Below are 24,837 nucleotides of genomic sequence, written 5' to 3'. Positions count from 1 at the left end.
TCTGTTTCCAAGACTCCCCCTTCCTGTGTTTGAACATTTCCCTGGACCCTCCGGCAGCACAACCTGAGTATAAGAATCAGCCTTACAATTATATTTTTGTTTTACTTGCATCTTAACTCCAGATCTTCATTCTTCTTGGGTTGAGATGTTCACTCCCACACTTTGACTAACCAGAGACATCTCAAACCCTTCTCATTAGCAAGTTCTTTTAACTGTTATCATTTAATAAAAGTTGCATCTACACAGTAAATATGGCACTGGACAGAATTCAAATTTCCAATAATACAGCAGATAGCAACTCAATTATATACTCAATGTGTCACTCATTCATAGAATTATGAAATGATAATATACATACACAATATCTGTTTTAGATTAATACAGTTGTATTAAGTTACCCATGTCTGTAGTATGCCTTGCCTTTCTCACTCAGACATCACCTGCTCACACTCACTCCAAACGCATTTAAACACTTTTCCAAGTACTAAGCTTTCAAACATTGCTTCTTACCATCTGCACAAACCTACCTCAATAGTTGTTGCCTTAAAAAGAAAACAAAATAAATATTTTACAAACAAGGACAAGGATGGTACAGTGGTTAGCATTGCTGCCTCACAGCACCAGGAACCCCGGTTCAGTTCCAGCCTGGGGTCCGTGTCTGTGTGGAGTTTGGACTTTCTACCTCTGTCTGTGTCTATACTGGAATCTCATGGCTCCTGCAGTTTTCTTTTATCAGTAACTTCAATGTGCATTGGCATGGAAGACTCTGTCATAGAATCATAGAATCCTACAGTGCAGAAGGAGACCATTTGGCCCATCAAGTCTGTACCGATCACAGTTCCACCCAGGCTCCACCCCCATTACCCCATGCATTTACCCTAGCTAATCCCCCTGATACTGAGGGACAATTTAGCACAGCCAATCCACCTAATCTGCACATCTTTGGACCGTGGTAGGAAACCGGAGCACCCAGAGGAAACCCATGCAGACATGGGGAGAACATGCAAACTCCACACAGACAGTGACCCGAGCCAGGAATCAAACCCAGGTCCCTGGCGCTGTGAGACAGCAGTGTTAACTGGATCAGTTAAATCTCAAAAATTAACCTCATCCCCTTGAAATCATTCAAATTATGAAATGATAATACATTGTTAAACCACAGATGGCACTTAATAAATCATGGAATCCCTACAGTGCAGAAGGAGGCCATTCAGCCCATTGAGCCTGCACCAACAACAATCCCAGCCAGGCCCAATCCCCGTCGCCCCATGTATTTACCCTGCTAATCTCCCTGAGACACTAAGGAGCAATTTAGCACAGCCAATCCACCTAATCTGCGCATCTTTGGACTGTGGGAGGAAACTGGGGCACCTGGAGGAAACCCACGCAGACCCAGGGAGAATGTGCGGACCCCGCACTGTCCAGAATCAGCACTGTGAATGCCCCACACGCTTGGAGCTGGAATTTGGGCTGTTTGTTATTCCTTGGAAGGCCTGTGGAAGTACGAAAACCTGACTCGAGTGAAAAAGACCCAGAAAGGCAGAGAGCAGAGAAAGGGCAACAGGCAGGCTGGGGTGACGGGAAACCGTGAATGAAATCAGATAGACAGGGTGGATTCAGGAGAAATCAGAAACTAAAATAAGACAAAGACGTGAAGAATTGATCTGATGCACAGAATCATATCGGGATGGCATGGTGGCACAGTGGTTAGCACAGCTGCCTTATGGTGCCAAGTACCCAGGTTCAATTCCTGGCTCAGGTCACTGTCTGTGCAGAGTTTGCACATTCTCCCCGTGTCTGCGTGGGTTTCCTCCGGCTGCTCCGGTTTCCTCCCATATTCTGAAAGACGTGCTGGTTAGGGTGCATTGACCCAAACAGGTGCCAGAATGTGGCGACAAGGGGATTTTTACAGTAACTTCATTGCAGTGTTAATGTAAGCCTTACTTGTGACACTAATAAAAAAGAAGTCACTGGGGTGATAAGTTATTTATGTTGTTCATCTCGATCACTTGCTGTAGTAGTGAGTTCCATATTCTAACCACTCCCTGCGGCGATAATAATGCACAAATGCTGGAAGAAAGAATCAGGAGATTTTTTAAATTCATTTTATCGGACGTGGGGGTTGCTGGCTGGATCAGCATTTATTGGCCACCCCTAGATGTCCTTGAGAAGGTGGTGGTGAGCTCCCTTCTTGAACCGCTGCAGTGCCTGAGGTACAGGTGTACCCACAGTGCTGTTAGGGATGGTGTTCCAGAATTTTGACCCAGTGACGGTGAAGGTACATCAATAAATTTCCAAGTCCAGATGGTGAGTGGCTTGGAGGGGAACCTCCAGGTGGCGGTCTTCGCGGATATCTGCTTCCCTTGTCCTTCTGGATGGTAGAGGTGGTGGGTTTGGAAGGTGCTGCCTAAGGAACCTTGGTGAGTTCCTGCAATCCGTCTTGTAGATGGTACATGGCTGCCTTTGATTATTAATGGGGTGAATATTTGTGGAAGGGTTAGAAATCAAGCGGGTTGCTTTGTCCTGGATGGTGTTGGGCTTATTAGGTGTTGTTGGAGCTGCACAATTCCAGGCAAGTGTAGACTGTGTCTTGTGGACAGTCTTTGGGGAGTCAGGAGGTGAGTTACTCATCGCAGTATTCCTAGCCTGTTATTTGCTCTTGTAGCCACAGTATTTCTATGGCTAGTCCAGTTCCGTTTCTGGTCAACGGTAACCCCAGGGTGTTGATGGTGGGGGATTCAGTGATGGTAATGGCATTGAAAGTCAAGGGGCAATGATGAGATTCTCTCTTGTTGGAGATGGTTATTGCCTGGCATTTATGTGGCGCGAAAATTACTTGCCAGTTGTCAGTCCCAGCCTGGATATTGTCCAGGCCTTGCTGCGTTTGGACATGGGCTGCCTTAGTGTCTGAGGGGTCACGATTTGTATCTTGACCAGTGGTCATTCCCAGCATCCCCTCATTCCCTCCCTCACTTCCTCAGATTTCTTTCCTGCAGCAAACTAAATGACCTGATTTTGTCTGTTGAGGAGATGTGAACCCAGCCAAGGGACAACAGTCTGTTGGGTGGCACAGATATTGGCAGTGCTGCCTCACAGCTCCAGGGACCCGGGTTCAATTCTGACCTTGGGAGACTGTTTCTGTGAAGTCTGTACACTCTCCCCGTGTCTGCGTGGGTTTCCTCCAGGTGCTCCAGTTTCCTCTCACAGATCAACAATGCACAGATTAGGTGGATTGGCCAGGATAAATTGCGCCTTAGTGTGCCTGGTTAGATGGAATAGCCATGGGAAATGTTTGGGGTTACAGGGATAGAGCAGTAATGAGTCTCTGTGTAAGATATTCTGTCAGAGAGCCGGTGCAGACTCGACGGGCTGAGTGGTCTCTGCTGCACTGTAAAGATTCTGTGATCTATGAGTCTGTATCATGTTTTGAGGTTAGCAGTTATTGACACACAGTCACTCTCCAGGTTCGGTTACTGGTCAGTGTTGGGTAAGGTGATCATCTCTAGGGAGGGGGAACAGTGTCCTGCGACGCGGAGAGAAAAATCCAACTCAACTTTCACCTGCGAATCCCTCCTCCTCACTGGAGTCTGTCAACTGAGGACAGTGAGGCCCACCATGGTCGAATGGCTTGATATAATGACGCTCGGGATTGGCTACCTGAGGGGGGCTGACTCCAGTGGGATGGATAAGAACAGCGTGCGGGTTCTGCAATTTCAGATGTAGCTGAGGAGAAAATCAGAAACAATTAAAATGTGGAGCATGAGGTACGTGGGAACTGCAAACTGTTCCTTCTCTCCCTCCCTGGCGCTCCAGGCTGTGGTTAATTATTTGGCTGTCACAGTTTCTGAACTCGCAGCGAAAGGGGAACTTAGGCAGATTTTTCATGTGATTGTAGTCAAACATGAATTTCTTTAACAGCTGCCATGTGACTGGGACAAAGATTACCCAGCCTATTAATGTTTAATTTATTCCTGTCTGACACAGTTTTACACCCACCCAGGGTTCTAACCAGAACATCCATTGCCACTCGCTCGCTGACTCTCTCTGTCGCTGGTACATCTTTTCAGCAGCATGACAAACGGTGAGTACACACATGATGCATAGACGGCAAGTATGCACACGGTATACACACAGCAAGTACACTCACGGTGCATGCACAGCGAGTATGCATGTGGTGCACACACTGCGAGTACACACACGGTGAGTACACACACGGTGCACACACGGCGAGTACACATGTCAAACACACACATGGTATACGCATGGCAAGTACACACATGGCGAGTAAACACACGGCGAGTACGCACACGATGAGTACATACACGGTGTGCACAAGTCAAGTATACACACGGCAAGTACACACATGGTGCACACACTGCGAGTACACACACAGCGAGTATGCACATAATGTATACACGGCAAGTATGCACACAGTGCACACACGGCAAGTACACACAAACTGTATGCACGGTGAGTACACACACCTCTATTTGTTGCTCAGAAATTGAAGATAAAATGCCAAAAGGAGTTAGGATTCCAGTTAAAAGGACAGCAGGGCCAGGGAACGAGATGGATGGGTATGTCCAGAGCAGGTGGAGAATAAAAGTAGTTGCTAACCAGATTACAAATCCGGTAATTGAGAGATAAATATCCTGTGATCGAGAGAAATGGGTCTATTAGGCTGAAGAGAGGGTTCCTGTGCTGCCAACTCTTTGTTATTCCATATTCTGTATTAGATCAGAGTCAGTATGATTTCCTCAACCAATCTGATCACAAAAACAGGACAGAAAGCTTTTCGGTATTTGTTGCTTAATTGGTGAGACTTTGTTACCCTGTGTGCTTGTCTCTCACAGGTGTGTAGTTCCACAGGTGTAGGAAAGATGTAAAGCTCCAGGTATGTGGAATATTAAAGGCTGGCACAGTGGTTAGCACTGCTGCCTCACAGCACCAGAGTCCCAGGTTCAATTCCAGCCTCCAGTCACTGCCTGTGCAGAGTTTGCACATTCTCCCCGTGTCTGTGTGGGTTTCCTCTGGGTGCTCCGGTTTCCTCCCATAGTCCAAAGATGTGTGGGTAGGTTGATTGGCCGTGATAAATTAACATTAGTTTCAGGGGGATTAGCTGGGTAAATACGTGAAGTTGTGGTCAGGATGGACTGAATGGCCTCCCTCTGTACTGGGATTCTATGATTCTGTGTGTGGTAGCTGCAGGTGTGTAGGACAGGTTGAGTGGATGAAGTTAGTCTTCTCCTGTTCTGACGCTGACAGGTGTTTGAGGTGCAATTCTTTACCAGAGCCTTTCACTCTGAGAATTTCCACCCCACACGTTCTGCTGTGCACTGATCCCACCTTTTAACTTTTCCTCTTTCCAACTGTTCCTTTCCATTTCTCCTCTCCATCTTCCAGTCACTGTCTCTCTCTAATCAGTGGTCTCTCACCAGCTCTTACTGCCACAGTCACTGTGTCCAATGCTATATCTCCACTTTACTCACATTACAACATTGACTCCTCCTCATTGCCTGTAAAACACTTGCGGGGCATCCTGAGGTGACAAAGGGCGCCACATGAATGCACATCTTTTTCTTCCCTTCCTTAAGACTCTCCTAAACATGCACCTCCTTTGGCCAATCATTTGCTGACCTGTTCTAAATGTCTCTTTAGGTCTCTCAGAGTCAAATGTTTCTTTTATAAATCTTTTGGGTTGTGTGTTGGGGTATTTTACCTTGTTAAAGATGCTGTGTGGGTGGTGATATTAGATAAAGAATGTTCTAGATGGGCTGATGGAGCCCTGGGCAGGCTGAGCTAGTTTGAACCTGGGATTTCAAAGAGTTACTGGCTTAAACGTTTCAGAGGCCAGAGATTTCAAACAGACTCATCAGCAATTAAAGCTGTGAATTAGTTACTTCAATATTCTTAAAATGAATTAAAGCCCAGAGTCAGAGGTCAAAGGTGAGATCCTTGGAACGAAAAGCTTGATGCATGAGGAGTGTTTGAGGATTCTGGGTCAGCACTCGACGGGGTTTAGAAGGATGAGGGGGGAATCTTATTGAAACTTCCAGAATACTGAAAAGCCTGGATAGAGAGGACGTGGAGAGGATGTTTCCATTAGTCGGAGAGACTCGGATCCGAGGGCACAGAGTAAAGGGACAATCCTTCAGAACCGAGATGAGGGGGAATTTCTTCAGCCAGAGGGTGGTGAATCTGTGGGATTCGTTGCCACAGAGGAGGCCAGGTCACTGAGTGTATTGAAGACTGAGATAGATAGGTTCTTGATTGGTCAGGGGAGCAAAGGTTACGGGGAAAAGGCAGGAGAATGGAGTTGGAGAAATTTATCAGCCATGATCGAATGGTGGAGCAGGCTCGATGGGCTGAATGGCCTAGTTCTGCTCCTACACCTTATGGTCTTATGGGAGGTAAGGAAGGAGGAGGGACTGTTGATAAGAATATCCTCCCATGAGACAGTGAGAGAAGGTATGCGGGAGGCCAGGGAATGCAAAGAGGAAACTTTCCAGTTCCTTCCCAGGTTCTAGTTCTAGTGTCAGCAAAACAGACAAAATTACAGCACAGGAACAGGCCCTTCGGCCCTCCAACCTGCACCAACCCTGCTGCCCGACTGAACTAAAACCCCCTACCCTTCCGGGGACCATATCCCTCTATTCCCATCCCATTCATGCAGTTGTCAAGACGTCCCTTCAAAGTCACTATGGTATCTGCTTCCACTCCCTCCCCAGGCAGCGAGTTCCAGCTCCCACCACCTTCCGTGTAAAAAACCTGCCTTGTACATCTCCTTTAAACCTTGCCCTTCACACCTTAAACCAATGCCCCCTAGTAATTGACTCTTCCACCCTGGGAAAAAGGTCCTGTTTATCCACTCTGTCCGTGCCCCTCATAATCTTGTAGATTTCTATCAGGTCTCCCCTCAAATTCCATCATTCCAGTGAGAACAAACCAAGTTTCTCCAACCTCTCCTCATAGCTAATGCCCTCCATCCCAAGCAACATCCTGATAAATGTTTTCTGAACCCCCTCCAAAGCCTCCACATCCTTCTGGTAGTGTGGCACTCAGAATTGAACACTATATTCCAAGTGCGGCCTAACTAAAGTTCTATAAAGCTGCAACATGACTTGCCAATTTTTAAACTCAGTGTCCCTGCCAATGAAGATAAGCATGCCGTATGCCTTCTTGACTACCTTCTCCACCTGCATTGCCACTTTGAGTGATCTGTGTACCTGTACACCCAGATCCCTCTGCCTATCTCTTAAGGATCCTGTCATTTGCTATATATTTCCTATCTGTATTAGACTTTCCAAAATGCACAACCTCACATTTGTTAGTTCCTGGGGAGATGGTAAATGGATGAGTGGCGGGGGAGGTGGGTGGGTGGGGGGGGAGATAAGCAGCTAGGGTTCCTGCTCCCAAACATTACCCTGTGTTCCTATTGGAAGATGTTGGTGCCAAATAGAATTTGAGATTGTACTCAGCTGTGACCCCACCGTGTTACCCAATACCCCAGTGGCTCTCACTGCTCACGCAATGAAAACAGTAAGCAGTCTTACAACACCAGGTTAAAGTCCAACAGGTTTACTTGGTAGCAAATGCCACTAGCTTTCGGAGTGCTGCTCCTTCGTCAGGTGAGACCTTCCAAAATCTCCTGACGAAGGGGCAGCAAGCGCTCCGAAAGCTAGTGGCGTTCGCTACCAAGTAAACCTGTTGGACTTTAACCTGGTGTTGTGAGGCTTCTTACTGTGTTTACCCCAGTCCAACACCGGCATCTCCACACTAACACAGTGAAGGGCAGTCAGTTGAGCAGAGCATTGGTACCTAATGTGCGGCAGCTCCTTTGCGAGGAAGAAAGTGCCTCGATATCAGAAGATGCTCTATCTAACTGGCTTCCTTCTTTTCTCTTTTGCAGCTGAATTATCGGACAGTCGCTTCACCTATGGTGAGTTCTTGATTAAATTCATTCCGAGATCAAACGAGGGTGGGGTACAATCGCTGAAACTCTGGTTATCAAGTCTGTTCCTTCATCATCTCCTGGGATGAGGGCATTGCTGGTTAGGCTAGCATTTATTGTCCATCCCTAATTGCCCCTTGAGAGGATGGTGATAAGCTGCCTTCTTGAACTGTAGTGTTGGTACACCCACAGATCTGTTAGGGAGGAAGTTGCAGGATTTTGACCCAGTTGCAGAGAAGAAATGGCCAATTTATTTCCAAGTCTGGATAGCGAGTGGCTTGGATGGTGGCGTTGCCAGGTATCTGCTGCTCTTGTCCTTGTAGATGGCAGATGTCATAGATTTGGAAGGTGCTGCTGAAGGAGCCTTGGTGAGTTCCTGCAGTGCATCTTGTAGATGGTACACACAGCTGCTAGTGTGTGTAGGTGGTGGAGGGACTGAATGCTTAAAGTGGTGGGAGGAGTGCCAAGCAAGTGGGCTGCTTTGTCCTGGATGGTGTTGAGCTTCTTGAATGTTGTTGGAGTTGCACCCATCCAGGCAAGTTGAGAATATTCCATCGCATTCCTGATTTGTGCTATGTAGATGGTGGGCAGGCTTTGGGGAGTCAGGACATGAGTTACTCGCTGCAGGACTCCAGCTTCTGACCTTCTTTGTAGCCACTGTGTTTATGTGGTGAATCCAGTTGAGTTTCTGCTCAGTGGTAACCCCCTGGATGTTGACAGCTGGATGAATTCCCTTAGTCTCCATCCTATGAAGCTTGGTCCTGCATGGTCAAAGAGTCTTTAGGATCCTTCTCTAATATTTACAGTGTGATTCGGACAGGCTGAGTGTGTGGGCGTCTGCATGGCAGATGCCGTATAATGTGGATAAATGTGAGATTATCCACTTTGGTAGCAATAATAGGAAAGCAGATTATTATTTGAATAGGTGTAAATTGAGAGAGGTGGATACTCAGCGAGACCTCGGAGTCCTCGTGCGTTAGTTGCTGAAAGTAAGCGCAGGTAATAAAGAAGGCAAATAGTATGTTGGTCTTCATAGCAACAGGATTTGACTTTAGGGATAGGGATGTTTTGCTGCAATTGTATAGGGCGGTGGTGAGGCCATGCCTGGTGCATTGTGTATAGTTTTGGTGTCCTCATCTGAGGAAGGATATCCTTGCTACCGAGGGAGTACAGCAAAGTTTTACCAGGCTGATTCCCGGGATGGCAGGTCTGTCGTATGAGGAGAGATTAAGTCAGTTGGGATCATATTTAGTGGAGTTTAGAAGAGTGAGAGGGGATCTTGTAGAAACTTATAAAATTATAAGAGAATTAGACAGGGTAGATTAAGAAAGAATGCTCCCAATGGTGGGAGAGTCAGAACTAGGGGTCACAGTGTGAGGATAAGAACTGAGATGAAAATTCTTCACCCAGAGGGTGGTGAATGTGTCAAATTCACTCCCACTGAATGTAATTGCGGCCAAAATTTTGTCTGATTCCAAGAAGAAATTAGATATAGCTTCTGGGGCTAAAGGGATCAAGAGATTTGCGGGGAAGGGAGGATCAGGATATTGAATTTGATAAGCCATGGTTAAAATGAATGGCAGAGCAGACTCAAAGGGCTGAATGGCCCCCTCCTGCCTCGAGTTTCTATTTTTCAATAAAAGAAATGGAAAAGCACACAATGGCCAAAGTGTTCAGGCTCTTCCTGCAAAACGCAACATGCTCTCCGGAAGTGGAGGATACGCGATACGGAGAAGCTGGTCAACATCAGCGGGACCAGGAGATCCAGCTGTCAGCCATCTCCGGGAAATACAACGCAAGGAGGCCGGAAAATCCGGCCCAATTTCTTTCACGCCCCCCCCGTGACCTTTCTCCCGAATTCCGCTTGGAGCAGTGTGGCTCCTGGAGATGAACCTTCAATTCCCGGAGCGTTGGCGACCCCACTTTTGTCTTTCTGATTTTCAAAATGGCTGCCGCACGCTTTTACAAAATGGAACCAGTCAAATAACAAAAGCGGCTGAGTAACCTTGAGCCACAGGGCTTATTTTTTTGTCAATATCTAGAATGTTCTGGCAACATTTTCCAGGTTCACTTTCACTTAGAAGCTTCTGTGCCGCGCATCAATCAACGCGGTCACGGGAAGTGGGGGGAACCAGGCCCAGACTGAGAGCTTGGAGCTGTGCAGAACCGGGGTTACCAACTGTGAGTAAATGTATTCCTGGAAGTTTCGACATGGGGACTTGCCCCCCCTCTATGCCCCAGCCATCGTTCGGCCAACACATCCAATCTTGTGATGCAAGGCCTCCCTGCACCAATTGGAATGCAAGAAGTCTCATTGTCCAATGGGATGATGCTGGACCATCAGTCAAACAGCCGCCCCCAACCCCGCCCCCCCCATCCCCCCACCCCCACCCTCCCAACCCTGCCCAATTTTCAATATTTTTCTGGAAAATGCTCAAAGGAAACGACCAAATGACATTCCTCGTTAATGTCCCACTGATTTGTCTCCAGGGTTACACGCAGCAGTGTCCCGGAGATTGACCTCCAATCCCCGGAGACTCCAGGCCAATCCTGGAAGGTTGGCAACTCGCTGCACACCCGTCACCAAGGCAACCAGAAGCCTGGAAGCTCCTGGGCAAAGGGCCATACACACAATCCGAAGAGACAGTTCACCAGGCTGCTGTGCACTCGAACAATAGGATTTCACAGCAGCACAGACACTGCCTGCAGTCCAATCTCTCCGACCGCAGCTTCTCCCCACAGGAGGGCCGCGGTCAAACAGAACCGTGCGGTAAATCCGTCTGCCAGCCCTCCACTCCCAGCGCACTGTCGCCTGGCAACGCGAGCCCATTCTGGATGCTCAGAGCCCGAGGTAAAGAACCGGGTCACACACCAAGCACGTCATTCACAGCACCCTGGCGAGCGTCTCTCAGTTCTCCCAGCGACCTCCTTTCAGACTCGGAGCAAGGCAGTGCTGAAGGTTCCTTCTTTTCTGGGTCAGTTAAAGCTGCTCCGTGTCATTGACAAGGATTCGTGACCTTGAAAACAAGACGGCTAACACCCGCCCCCCTCCCTCCCCCTCCTCCTCCTCCTCGCCTCCCCCTCCTCCTCCTCGCCTCCCCCTCCTCCTCCTCGCCTCCCCCTCCTCCTTCTCCCCTCCCTCTCCCCTTCCCTCCCCCGCACCTCCTCCTCCTCTCCCTCCCCCACCCCACCTCCTCCCCTCCCCCACACCTCCTCCTACCCCTCCTCTCCCCCTCCCCTTCCCCTTCCCCTCCCCCTCCCCTTTCCCTCCCCCAACCTTCCCTCCCCTTTCCCCCTCTCTAACACCCTTCCCTGCCCTCTCCCCTTCCCACCCCACCCCTCGCTTCCCCACCCTCACCCCTCCCCGTACCCCACCCCATCCCTCCCCAGCCCCCACCCCCACACCCATCCCTCCTCAACCCCCTCCCTCCCCGTACCCCTCCCCTCCCCTCCTCTTCCTCCTCCCCCACCCCACCCATTCCCCACCCCTCCCTCTCCATCACCTCTCCCCTTCCCCTCCACCACCCCTCCCCTCCCCCACTCTTTCCCTCCCCATCCCCTCTCCTCCCCATCCCCTCCCTCTCCCTCTCCTCCTCCCCCCACCCCTCCCCCTTCTTCCCCACCCTTCCCCCTCCCCCTCCTCCCCCACCCCTCCCCCTCCTCCTCCTCCCCCACCCCTCCCCCTCCTCCTCCCCCCCACCCCTCTCCTTCCCCCTCCCCCAGCCCCTTCCACTCCCTCCCCCTCCCCCTGCTCCCCCTGAGCAGCCAGTGAGTCACTGCCCTCAGGATATGGGAGGAAATGGAAGGCGATTAAAATTTAAAGGCAGTTTGAGGCAAACAAGAGGAAATATCTGAAAATGAATTGTGTGCGTATATTACAGCTGGAAAATTGCCTGTTCCTTTTCAAAATATAAATGATTTAGGACACATGCAGTGAAATGAATCTGTTGTGTCACTTTGTGTTAGGGAGCAGATCCAACACATTGAATCATAGAGGTTTACAGCATGGAAACAGGCCCTTCGGCCCAACTTGTCCATGCCACTCTTTTTTTAAACCCCTAAGCTAGTCCCAATTGCCCCCTTTTGCCCATATCCCTCTTTACCTATCACATCATGTAACTATCTAAATGCTTTTTAAAACATAAAATTGAACCTGCCTCTACTACTACCTCTGGCAGTTAGTTCCAGACACTCACCACCCTCTGTGTGAAAAAATTGCCCCTCTGGATCCTTTTGTATCTCTCCCCTCTCGCCTTAAACCTACGCCCTCTAGTTTTAGACACCCCTACCTTTGGGAAAAGATATTGACAATCTAGCTGATCTATAGCCCATTTTTTAAATAAACTTCTATAAAATTACTCCTAAGTCTCCTACGCTCCAGAGAAAAAAGTCCCAGTCCATCCAGCCTCTCATAACTCAAACCATCAAGTCCCAAACTGAGGAGCTGCCCTGAAAAAGATCCTGTCACTAATGTTATTACCTTACAATGTTGAAGGACAGCCTTACTGCTCGCAGTGAGGATGAGAGAGTTAGTGTTCGTAAACCCAGGAAAAAGTCATGAATCTGTGACCAAAGGTGTGTCAACAGCAGCCTGAGAGTAGCCGCCTTGACAGAAACAGACATGACTTTAGAGGTTGGAGCTTAACAAAGAAGGCTAGGAATCAAACCAATGACTGGAATAGGGGTAGCAGCCCCCATGATGAGGAAGTATTGATAGCTGCAAACAAAATGGAGCTCGCAGAAGTGAGAGAGACCAAATAAACAGAGCTTGGAGTGGCCCAGGACGAGGCCCCAAGTTTGGAGTAATGATGTTTCTTTATTTACCCCTTTCTTTGATTTATGAGTGGGAGTAAGTTTTATTGTATTTTCATTCACTGCATTTTGAAGAGTTCCTTCTGAAGAATCATTGGTGGCAGAGAATGGTTTTCTGGGTCAGCTGACCCTTACATCTTGTTCCCATTTGTCACATTACAGCTAATACAACGTTGTCACCGGTTACATTTTAACTCTGCATCACTGCTTTGAGCTTTGAAAAAGCTACTCAATTCGTTTCACTCCCCCTGCTCTATCCTTGTATCCTGCAATTTTTCCTTCCCAATTCCCCTTTGGAGGTTACGATGGAATCTTCTTGAACCATATTCTAGACAGGACAGAAGTGCACGCTTGTCTCCAGTTTGAAGAAGTATTGTTTGCTGTCACTCTCTGCTGTGTTTCCTCTCCCGGCCAGTGTTGTCTCTGCACTGCCAATGTCCTGTTTACCAGCAAGATTGACAACAAAGGTGTGCACATTAGGTGGATTGGCCACGCCAAATTGCCCTTTAATGTCCCAGGATGTGTAGGTTATAGGAGGATTAGTGGGGTAAATACTTGGGGTTATGGGGAACAGGTCCGGGTGGGATTGCCCCTTAGTGTCAGGGGGATTATGTAGGGTTATGGCAATAGGGCCTGGGTGGGATTGTGGTCGGTGCAGTCTCGATGGGCTGAATGGCCTCCTTTTGCACTGTAGGGATTCTGTGACTCTATGATTCATTGGCACAGACAGGATTTACTTCTGATAAAAGCAAAATACTGCGGATGCTGGAATCTGAAACAAAAAGAGAAAATGCTGGAACATCTCAACAGGTCTGACAGCACCTGTGGGGAGAGAATAGAGCCAACATTTCGAATTCTTTGAAAAGTCCATTCACATTCTGAACTCTGGTGCCTGAAGGTAATTCTCTCAAACAAAAATTTTCCAGTCTCTCTCATCAGTGGGATCTTCTGGTCATGCTGAAGTCAACCAAAATTTGAAGGCATCACCATGCCCACTGAGAGGATCCCAGCACGGTGGACCACTAATCCCAATTTAAATGTTCCTCTTCTTGAACTTTTGAGGTGCAGTGTAATTAACAGCTTTTGAATAACATTTTCCCTATAGTTAACAGAACTCTCCCTCGCTCTATTTATCTCACTAACCACACAAGTTATTCTTCTATCTTTCACAGCGAGTTTTACTCCCTGTTTTCCTGACACACAGATTTCCTATAGATAATACTCAGGGAATAAGGCAAGCTTTCTCTTTCAGCACCCTGCCACTATCCTGTTAATCTCAGAAAGTCCTTTCGCTGTAAATTACAACATAGTTTGATTATTGATTCTTAACTCTCCATCATGTCCAACACCCAACAGGATTAGATTGAACATAAGAACATAAGAAATAGGAGCAGGAGTCGGCCATCTAGCCCTTCGAGCCTGCCCCGCCATTCAATAAGATCATGGCTGATCTGTCGTGGCTCACTCCCCAGAATCCAAAACCTGACTCCCTGGTGCTGGGCAGAGGGAATGCTGCCTAATGCACACTCTCTCACTTTCCACACTCATCCTCTCTCTCACATACACGCACTCCTGCGCTTTCTCTGTCTCACACACGCACTCTTGCATTCTCTCTCACACTCACTCACACACGTACCCTTTCACACTCCCTCACTCTCACACACGAACTCTCTCTCACACCTTCTCACACTCACTCACACATGCACCATCTCTCACTCTCTCACTCTCACACATGCCCTCTTTAAGGGTGTTCAAATGGTCAGTGGATAGGCATATAGATAATATTGGAATAGTTTAGGTTAGAGGGTCATTAGATTCGTTTTACTGGTGGGCGCAACATCGAGGGCTGAAGGGCCTGTACTGCGCTGGAATGTTCTATGTTCTCTCACACTCGAACTCTCTCTCGCACCGTCTCGTACTCTCTCACACACATACCCAATCTCTCTCACACACAGACCGTACTCACTCTGCAGTGAGGTTCACCTTCAGGAGTTGAAACCACTCAGAAGCCGCTTCCTCTGGAAATGAATTAATCCTTTCTCTGTTTTTACGCAGATTATGAAACTGTTCGAAAAGGGGGTCTGATCTTTGCTGTTGCTGCTTTCTTCGTGGGAGTAGCAATAATCCTGAGTGAGTTCACAATCTCAAATACAGTCAGAATCCTGTTTAAGGATTAATAAAGCAAGTGGAGGTTACCGGAGTTGTTGACACTTCATTACAGCTGGGTTCATCTGAGAAATGTTGATGGATGTAAAAATGGCCATTTTGTAACTTCACACACACAAAAAAACGCTGTGTACACCACTTTACACACACAACTCTGTGTACACCACTTTACACACACAATACTGTGTACACCACTTTACACACACAACGCTGTGTACACCACTTTACACACACAACGCTGTGTACACCACTTTACACACACAACGCTGTGTACACCACTTTACACACACAACGCTGTGTACACCACTTTACACACACAACTCTGTGCACATCATTTTACATGTACACACAGAATGCTGTGTACACCAGTTCTCCCACATGACATAGTACACCACATATTCAGAACACAGTGTACACCACTTCATGCACACTGAATACTGTGTACACCAATTCTCTGTACACTGTACATCACTTCTCACACACATACAACATGCCCCACACACACACAATGTTGAGAACACTACATACACACACAGAGTGGAGTATGCATACTGTACTATATATACTACTATGCATACTATTTTACACAAGCACACAATGCAGAGCGCACCAGTTGACGTACGTAGAACACTGTGTACACCACGCCTAAACCCAGAGAGATCCGGTAGCATTCACTTTGACCCTATTACTATACACAGATCGGTATCGTTGGATAAATTCTATTCCATTTATTTTAAGGGAAATAACTATTTTCTCAGAAGCTCCTTTCTGACAGGTGCACCCACTGCGTGACTGAAATAGGCAGCGATCAGGGAAGCTGTGAGTTCAGGGCTGGAGGCTTCTTAAGTGAATCAATGTTTAATATCATCAACTGACTGACAGTGGCTAACACTCTGCATCCCTTCTCACCGCAGGCAGGAAGTTCCGGTGCAGAGGCAAAATACAAAAACGGTATTTCTTAAAGATTATTTTGTCCAGTTTTAAAATAGTTACGAAGTGTGTTTGTGACTGTTACTGACAAAAGCTCTTTGTGATGATTCTTTTTAGATCGCCAAAGGAAGATGAGATTTAGACGATGGTAATCACTCCTTTGAGCTTTCTTCATGAGCTGTAGCTAATCAGACCAGCTACATTTTCTTCCAGATCATTTATATGTACTACAAACAGCAGAGGTCTCAGCACTGATCCCTGCGGAATACCGCTAGCTCCATTCTGAAAAACATCCTTCCTCCACTACACTCTATCTCCGAAAACCAAGCCAGTTCTGTATCCATCTAGTTAGCCCACCACAAATCCCCTGTGATGTTAGTTTTTGTATCAGTCTGCCATGTGGGACCTTGTCAAATGCTTTACTGAAGTCCATACAAATACATCTACAACCCTTCCCTCATCAATTATCTTTGTCCCCTTAATATCCCTTTAGTCCTCACCCACAGCAATGTGGTTGATCCTGAAATGATCTAATAAGCCAAGAGCAACTAGGGATGGGCAATAAGTGCTGACCCACACCCAATGAATGAATAAAAGTCTTTAATGAATCTATTGGTGATTTCGAGAGAAATGTCTTTACCCAGGGAGAATGTGGGTCACGCTCCCGGGGGGGGGGGGTGGGGGTGGTCAAAGAGGAGTGTATCAACACATTTAATGGGAAACTGGATAAACACAGTAAGAAGTCTCTCAACACCAGGTTAAAGTCCAACCAGTTTATTTGATACTAAACCCACAAGCTTTCAGAAACACTGTTCCTTCGTCAGGTGTGTGGAAAGTTCAGAAAGTTCCTGACGAACGAATAGTGTTTCCAAAAGCTTGTGGGTTTAGTATCAAATAAACTGGTTGGACTTTAACCTGATGTTGTGAGACTTCTTGTCGCGTTTACCCCAGTCCAATGGCGGCATCTCCACATCAAGCTGGATAAACACAGAAAGCGAGAAGGGAATAAGAAGATATGTCGATGGGGTTAGCAAGGGGAGAATGGGAAGAGAATCATAGAGTCATAGAGGTTTACAGCATGTAAACAGGCCCTTCGGCCCAACTTGTCCATGCCGCCTTTTTTTTGAAACCCCTAAGCTAATCCCAGTTGCCCACATTTGGCTCATATCCCTCTATACCCATCGTACCCACGTAACTGTCTAAATACTTCTTAAAAGACAAAATTGTACCCGCCTTTACTATTACCTGTGGCAGCTTGTTCCAGACACTCACCACCCTCTGTGTGAAAAAATTGCCCCTCTGGACCCTTTTATATCTCTCCCCTCTCACCTTAAGCCTATGCTCTCTAGTTTCAGACTCCCCTACCTTTGGGAAAATATATTGACTATCTAGCTGATCTGTACCCTTCATTATTTTATAGACCTCTATAAGGTCACCCCTCAGCCTTCTATGCTCCAGAGAAAAAGTCCCCGTCTATCCAGCCTCTCTTTTAACTCAATCCATCAAGTCCTGGTAGCATCCCAGTAAATCTTTTCTGCACTCTTTCTAATTTAATAATATCCCTTCTATAATAAGGTGACCAGAACTGCATACAGTATTCCAAATGTGGCCTTACCAATTTCTTGTACAACTTCAACAAGACATCCAACTCCTGAATTCAATGTTCTGACCAATGAAACCAAGCGTGCCGAATGCCTTCTTCACCACTCTGTCCTCCTGTGACTCCACTTTATGAACATGTACCCCTAGGTCTCTTTGTCCTGTAACTCTCCCCAACCCCTTACCATTAACTGAGTAAATCCTGTCCTGGTTCAATCCACCAAAATGCATCACCTCGCATTTGTCTAAATTAAACTCCATCTGCCATTCATCAGCCCACTGGCCCAATTGATCAAGATCCTGTTGCAATTGGAGATAACTTTCTTCACTGTCCACTATGCCACCAATCTTGGTGTCATCTGCAAACTTACTAACCATGCCCCCTATATTCTCATCAAAATCATTCATATAAATGACAAATAACAGTGGAACCAGCACTGATCCCTGAGGCACACCACTGGTCACAGGCCCCCAGTTTGAAAAACAACTCTCTACAACCACCCTCTGGCTTCTGTCAAGAAGCCAATTTTGTGTCCATTTAGATACCTCACCCTGGATCCCATGAGATCCATATGGAGAAGAAGCATGAATCTATTGGACCAAATAGCCTGTTTCTGACTGTAAATACTTATGATGCGGAGATGCCGGTGTTGGACTGGGGTGAGCACAGTAAGACGTCTCACAACACCAGGTTAAAATCCAACAGGTTTATTTGGTAGCACGAGATTTTGGAGCGCTGCCCGCCCCCCCATCAGATGGCTTCTGCTATCAAATAAATCTGTTGGACTTTAACCTGATGTTCTGAGACTTCTTACTGTAAATAGTTATATTCTGTATGTTTCACCTCATTTTCTCCTCTTTCAAACAGGTGCTGTGGGTCAGGAGAATCAATCCTCACCCCATCCACCGGGAACAAGCTCCCAAACATCCACAATAAATGTCACTGTAGATTGTGATGGATCGATATTTATCATTACACTGAATATTTGAGGGGATAAGAAGCCTTTCGCTGCGCTCAAACTCATTGTTAACTAACGTCGAATATCCACAGAATTAATCAGTTCTTTTGTGCACTGAGGCATTAGAGGGAAATAATTGTTAGCATCTTTTTAGTGAATGTATTTTACCCTGTTACAGAGTCCAATCTAGTGATTCAATATCCACCTTCAAATCTGTGTCTCCCTTTAAACCAGCCAGAGATTTATGTTCAAATGGAAATAAATAAATGGAACATTCCAGATAATTAAGAATTATCAGAACATTTTAAGTTTCTTGATGAATTTCTTGTGCAAAACAAGCAGTGAAATCTGAGTAAAGCTCCCTCTACACTGTCCCCATCAAACACTCCCAGGACAAGTACAGCACAGGGTTAGATACAGAGTAAAGCTCCCTCTACACTGTCCCCCCATCAAACACTCCCAGGACAGGTACAGCACGGGGTTAGATACAGAGTAAAGCTCCCTCTACACTGTCCCCATCAAACACTCCCAGGACAGGTACAGCACGGGGTTAGATACAGAGTAAAGCTCCCTCTACACTGTCCCCCCATCAAACACTCCCAGGACAGGTACAGCACAGGGCTAGATACAGAGTAAAGCTCCCTCTACACTGTCCCCATTAAACACTCCCAGGACAGGTACAGCACGGGGTTAGATACAGAGTAAAGCTCCCTCTACACTGTCCTCATCAAACACTCCCAGGACAGGTACAGCACGGGGTTAGATACAGAGTAAAGCTCCCTCTACACTGTCCCCCTCATCAAACACTCCCAGGACAGGGACAGCACGGGATTTGATACAGAGTAAAGCTCCCTCTACACTGTCCCCATCAAACACTCCCAGGACAGGTACAGCACGGGGTTAGATACAGAGTAAAGCTCCCTCTACACTGTCCCCATCAAACACTCCCAGGACAGGTACAGCACGGGGTTAGATACAGAGTAAAGCTCCCTCAGAGATGGCACTGCCAAGGGGGGGGTGTGGTCTGCTCATGCCAGTGGCTGTTTGGTCAGAGGATTGGATTGAGAGAAGGGTCTAATGGAGTTTCACCCCAACCCCTGTACGTTAGCCAGGAGACTTCCCCCAGGTCGCTGTCCCACTGAGGCCTCAGTGAAGGGAGCACGAAGCCCACACGGGTAGATATTGGCAGCTTCGGGAACTGACATGCAAGGGGCTGCCCACCTGTGTGTGTTGCCGGTTCCTGTAGCAGCCTCGCTCCAGCAAGATGAACAGAGGTAGGAACATTTGGGGGAAACAACCTGGAAAGTAATTTTCAAAAATTTCTGAAAACCCCCCTCCCCTAAACGTAGCAACCCCCTTCACACAGACACTATCACAGCTATAGGGAGTGCTGGTTTGAACTTTTGCTGCCATCATGTGGCCATACTCGATAGAACAGTTGCAAGGAATGAGTTAAAAACCTGGGCTCCTGGTCCAACCGTCATCCTCAGCCTTGGGATGGATTTCACTTCTGAGCTTTAGGGGCAGCACGATGGCACAGTGGTTAGCACGCCTGCCTCACAGCGCCAGGGACCCAGGTTTGATTCCCAGCTTGGGTCATTGTCTGTGTGGAGTCTGCACATTCTCCCTGTGTCTGCGTGGGTTTCCTCCCACAATGTGAAAGACGTGCTGGTTAGGGCACATTGGCCATGCTAAATTCTCCCTCAGTGTACCCGAGCAGGCGTTGGAGTGTGGCGACTAGGAGATTTTCACAGTAACTTCATTGCAATGTTAAAGTAAGCCTACATGTGACACTAATAAATGCATGGGGTTATGGGGATGGGGCCTGGGTGGAATTGTTGTCAGTACAGTCTCGATGGGCCAAATGGCCTCCTGCTGCATTGTGGCGATTTTATGCTTGATTCTAAAGGTCTCAGGCTGGTTAGCACTGCTGTATCACAGTGCCAGGGACCCGGGTTCAATAGTGGCCTTGGGTTACTGTCTGTGTGGAGTTTGTACATTCTCCCTGTGTCTGAGTGGGTTTCCTCTGGGTGCTCCAGTTTCTTCCCACAGTCCAAAGATGTAATAGTTAATGTGGGGCTACATATTCAGTGTTGGCACAGTTTTGACGGACTGAATGGCCTCCTTCTGCACTGTAGGGAATTCTATGAAGTAGTTATATTCGATCTCACTGATGTTATACCAGGTTTTAATGGAGCGTGAGGTGGTAATGAAGTGGTGCACCCACCCAGGGAAGACTCTGGGGACCCAGGTTCGAATCCCACCACAGCAGATGGTGCAATTTGAAATGAATAAATACATGGAATTAGAAGTCTAATAGTGACCGTGAAACCATTGTCAGTCGTCGGAAAAACCCATCTGCTTCACTAATGTCCTTTAGGGAAGGAAATCCGCCATCTTTACCCGGTCTGGCCTACACATGACTCCAGCGCCACAGCAATGTGGCTGGCTTTCAACTGCCCTCTGACATGGCCTGGCAAGCCACTCAGTTCAAGGAGGGGTAATTAGGGATGGGCAATAAATGCTGGCCTAGCCAGCAATGCCAAAACTCCAACACAAGAATGAAGAACAAAATAAATCAACATCCTTCCATCCGTAGGTGGCGATGGAACTGCAGCAACTTAAACCCATTGGTGATGGGGGTATCTTTATACTGTTCGGTTCTGCTGATGGCGGGAGAGACCAGCCAGTGAGGAGCGGCTTCTGCCGTGAGTGACGGGGTTATCGGGTGTCGTTATGCGTTCTTGTTTTTGAGGGTGGTACTTGAGGCTGGTCGCCACGTTGGCACAAACTAGCCCGCAAGTGGTGTTCCCGTTTTCCCAGGTAGAAGAATCGGTGTTTGAGGGGTACACATCACCCTTGGAGCGGAACATTGGACATCCAACCGGCCTTCGGGCTCCGTCTGCTTCAACAGAAAATCTTAGGGCGTTGGGTCACCATCTGCATGGAGTCAGCACGTTCTCCCCATATCTGCGTGGGTTTCCTCCAGTTTCCTATCGCGCTCCAAAGATGTGCAAGTTAGGTGGATTGGCCGTGCTAAGTTGCCCCTCAGTGTCCCATGATATTCAGGTTAGGTGGATTGACCGTGCTAAGTTGCCCCTAAGGGTCCAGAAGTGTGTAGATTAGGGGATTAGTGGGGTGAATCTGTCAGGTTATGGGAAAGTGCCTGGGTGGGATCCACTTTCGGAGAGTTAGTGCAGATTTGATGGACCGAATAGCTTCCTTCTGCATTGCAGGTATTCTATGTCACACCCAATCTATATAATTAAAATGTGAAGAGGTTCGAGTGCAGTACAAGAACCAGCACTCGCTGGATGGGCCAAATAGTCTATTTCTGTGCCTTATGTTTAATGTAATGTTACATAACCGCAGGATCTGTCTCCCTTTTTGAATATTTCTCAGTTTCAATTATTTGAGATGTAATTGAATTGTTAATGGAGCTTGTCTCGAATAGTCCCATAACACCAATGATATTGTACCTGATGCATTAACATGTAACTGACAATTATCACTAAACACACTTTGATTCGCAGTGAAGCTGGACAAACATAGTGACCCCGTGTCTAACTATTACACGCCTTCCTAGAGCTCTGAATAGAAAAGTAGAATAAATCTGGTCAACTTGCATAGAACTCTGGTTAGACCAGACATGGAATTGTGTTAATATTTCTGGTCTGCATGTAGAATCAGCAGAAAGAGTGCAAAAAACATTCACATTCTGAGAAGTTGCAACTATCTGGAAAGATTGAACAAGTCAAGGCTCTTTGCTCTAGAAAAAAGGACTGACTTTATCCAGCACTTTTAAGATTGTGCACAAGTAGCCATAGGGAAGATATTTCCACTTGTAGCCATTGGACCAAACCTAAGGCAATATTTGGAATTTAAAAATTCTTTCACAGGATGAGTGCACCGCTAACTAGGCCAGCATTTATTACTCATCCTTAATTGCCCTTTGAAGAGGTGGTGGTGAGCTGTCTTCTTGAACCACTGCAGTCCCTGTGGTGTAGGTACACCCACATTGCTGTCAGCAAGGGAATTCCAGGATTTTGACCCAGCCACTGTGAAGAAGTGACGATGTACTTCCAAGTCAGGATGGTGAGTGGCTTGGAGGGGAACTTGCAGGTGATGGTGTTTCCAGGTATCTGCTCCCCCTTGTCCTTCGAGATGGTAACAGTCACGGGTTTGGAAAGTGCTGCCGAATGAGCCTTGGTGAGATACTGCGGTGCATCTTGTAGCTACTACACATGGTGGCCACTGCGGTGGTGAACTCTGGAGGTGGTGGGTGTCTTGATGGATTGAGAGTACGTGAGTCACCTCGGACAGCTTGAATCAATGCGTCACATTCAATTAGACCAGAAAAATGGAACCAGATTAACTGCATCATTTTTATATCATATATATAAAACAGAGAGATACAATATTACACTATTAAACAATATCAGTACTCAGATCAGCAGCTTTTGAAGCAAGTCTGTTAATTATTCAGCATTGTCGCCCTCAGATCCGCTCTTTGTAATAATACATGCAGTTCCTCAATAACATTTCCCATTTCCAGCATCAATCCTTCACCAGACACAGATAAAAGTGCAAAGCTGATTATGGAGGTCAAAATTTCAAGGAATGATGTTGCACCCATCTCTGCACCCCCGCTGCCCCCCCCACCCTGGCTGCAAATCTGTCCCCAAAAACCCTTTCCTTCTCCCACAAATTCCAACCCCAAACCCCCTTGAAATGACATTAACCCCCCCCCCCACCCCCCACCTCACCACCCCCCAGACACAGATATTGGGGAGTGATTTAACCTTTCCGGTTATCCTTTCCTTGTGTTTTCTTGGCTGCTGCTTTGTTGGTCCATCCCTACAGTCAGGGATCTTTAGCGTGTTGCCTTAGGCATTTGCTGTTAGGAACAGAATTCAATAAAGTAGACCTTTTTTAAGCTTGCCTCACAGCGCCAATCCCTGAATCGAGAGTTCACAGGTGGAGCGGACATTTGGAAGTCTCTCTCTTTGATGGGCGAATTCCTGTAACTTCAGCTCAGAATGAATTTCCCTCAAGCTTTTTGTCCAGGAACGTGACAGTTTACACAAACATTTCCTTTACTCACCTCCAGACCCCCTCACAACTGCCCACTTCTGGTTTATTAAAACCTATTCTGGTCAAATTGCTCTTTACAATTTCCCTGCTAAACTCCAGACAGTCTTCACTATCTCTCCCACTTTCCCCATATCTACCGTGTGTTCAAATTGCCGCTTGCAAACCATCCTCCAACATCTCAGAACCGCTAAGGTTTCTAACCTTCCCTGAGTCAAATAGGCCTGGTATCCTTCAACCATTACTTTCTAGTTTCAAACATAATCCTCTTCTATTCCACACTCAATCCTTCACCTCATGTCCTCCATAGATGAAGGAGGTTAATCTGCACTGGGATATCTCATTAACCCGTAGAGTTGTCAATAACCATCCCCCACCCCCATCACAACATTGACTACACTTCCAAACTATTTAATTGTCCGTAAAGTGCTTTGAGACATTCTAAGGTTTTCTGAGGCAAGCTACAGAAAGGGTGGCATGGTGGCACAGTGATTAGCACTGCTGTCTCACAGCGCCAGGGACTCGGGTACAATTTCTGGCTTGGAGCACAGTCTGTGTGGAGTTTGCATGTTCTTCCCATGTCTGCGTGGGTTTCCTCCCCCGCTCCAAGGACGTGCTGGTTAGGGTGCATTGGCCGTGCTAAAATCCTCCGTCTGCGTACCCGAATAGGCGCCGACTAGGGGATTTTCACAGTAACTTCATTGCAGTGTTAATGTAAGCCTACTTGTGACACTAATAAATAAATAACTTTTAAAAAAGGCAAGTTCTCCTCTGTTCAAAGTGGTCGAGCATGCCATTCGATATCACAAAAACCACAATGACCAACCAGTGTAGACAGGATGGGCCAAAGGGCCTTTTCTTTGGGTTGTAAAACTCCGTGGGCAGGAATTTACAAACTCCTTCATCCTGAAGTCGTAAAATCCTGCCTGAGATCAACGGAGTTCCCATTGGCCGGCCGTCGCCCGCTCTGATTCCCATGGCAGGCGGGGTGGTTAAATTTCTCAGGGCAACTGGGGATGGGCAATAAATGCCAGCCTTGTCACACTCTGACCACTTGAAATAAAATTTGAGAACCTCCTTCCTCAATACTAACTTTTGAGTGGGCACAGTGGTTAGCACTGCAGCCTCACAATGCCAGGGAGCCAGGTTCAATCCCAGCCTCGGGGTACTGTCTGTGTGGAGTTTGCACATTCTCCCCGTGTCTGCGTGGGTTTTATCCAGGAGCTCTGATTTCTTCCCAGTCCAAAGATGTGCAAGTTAGATGGGTTGGCCCTGCCAAATTGACCCTTAGTGTCAGGGAGATTAGCAGGGTAAATATAAGGGGTTACG

At 47.2% G+C, this 24,837-nt stretch overlaps 1 protein-coding gene across 1 annotated transcript in view; it reads left to right on the top strand.

The window, feature by feature from the left end:
* The window catches only part of fxyd6 (FXYD domain containing ion transport regulator 6), an 80,679-nt gene extending 61,962 nt beyond the window's left edge, over positions 1-18,717 (top strand). Inside the window, exons 11-16 of the mRNA XM_080214558.1 lie at positions 4,061-4,081; positions 7,910-7,939; positions 14,819-14,893; positions 15,844-15,880; positions 15,977-16,007; positions 18,323-18,717. Coding sequence (XP_080070684.1) covers positions 4,061-4,081; positions 7,910-7,939; positions 14,819-14,893; positions 15,844-15,880; positions 15,977-16,001 — 188 coding nt within the window. The 3' untranslated portion in view covers positions 16,002-16,007; positions 18,323-18,717. The remainder of the gene's footprint in view (positions 1-4,060; positions 4,082-7,909; positions 7,940-14,818; positions 14,894-15,843; positions 15,881-15,976; positions 16,008-18,322) is intronic.
* Positions 18,718-24,837: the final 6,120 nt, after the last annotated feature.

The sequence above is a fragment of the Carcharhinus amblyrhynchos genome, chromosome 29 (assembly GCF_965287045.1).
Source record: "Carcharhinus amblyrhynchos chromosome 29, sCarAmb.v2.hapA, whole genome shotgun sequence".
In the NCBI taxonomy this organism is placed as follows: Eukaryota; Metazoa; Chordata; class Chondrichthyes; order Carcharhiniformes; family Carcharhinidae; genus Carcharhinus; species Carcharhinus amblyrhynchos.
Note: the sequence above shows the minus strand (reverse complement) of the source record. Positions and strands in the feature narration are given on the sequence as shown.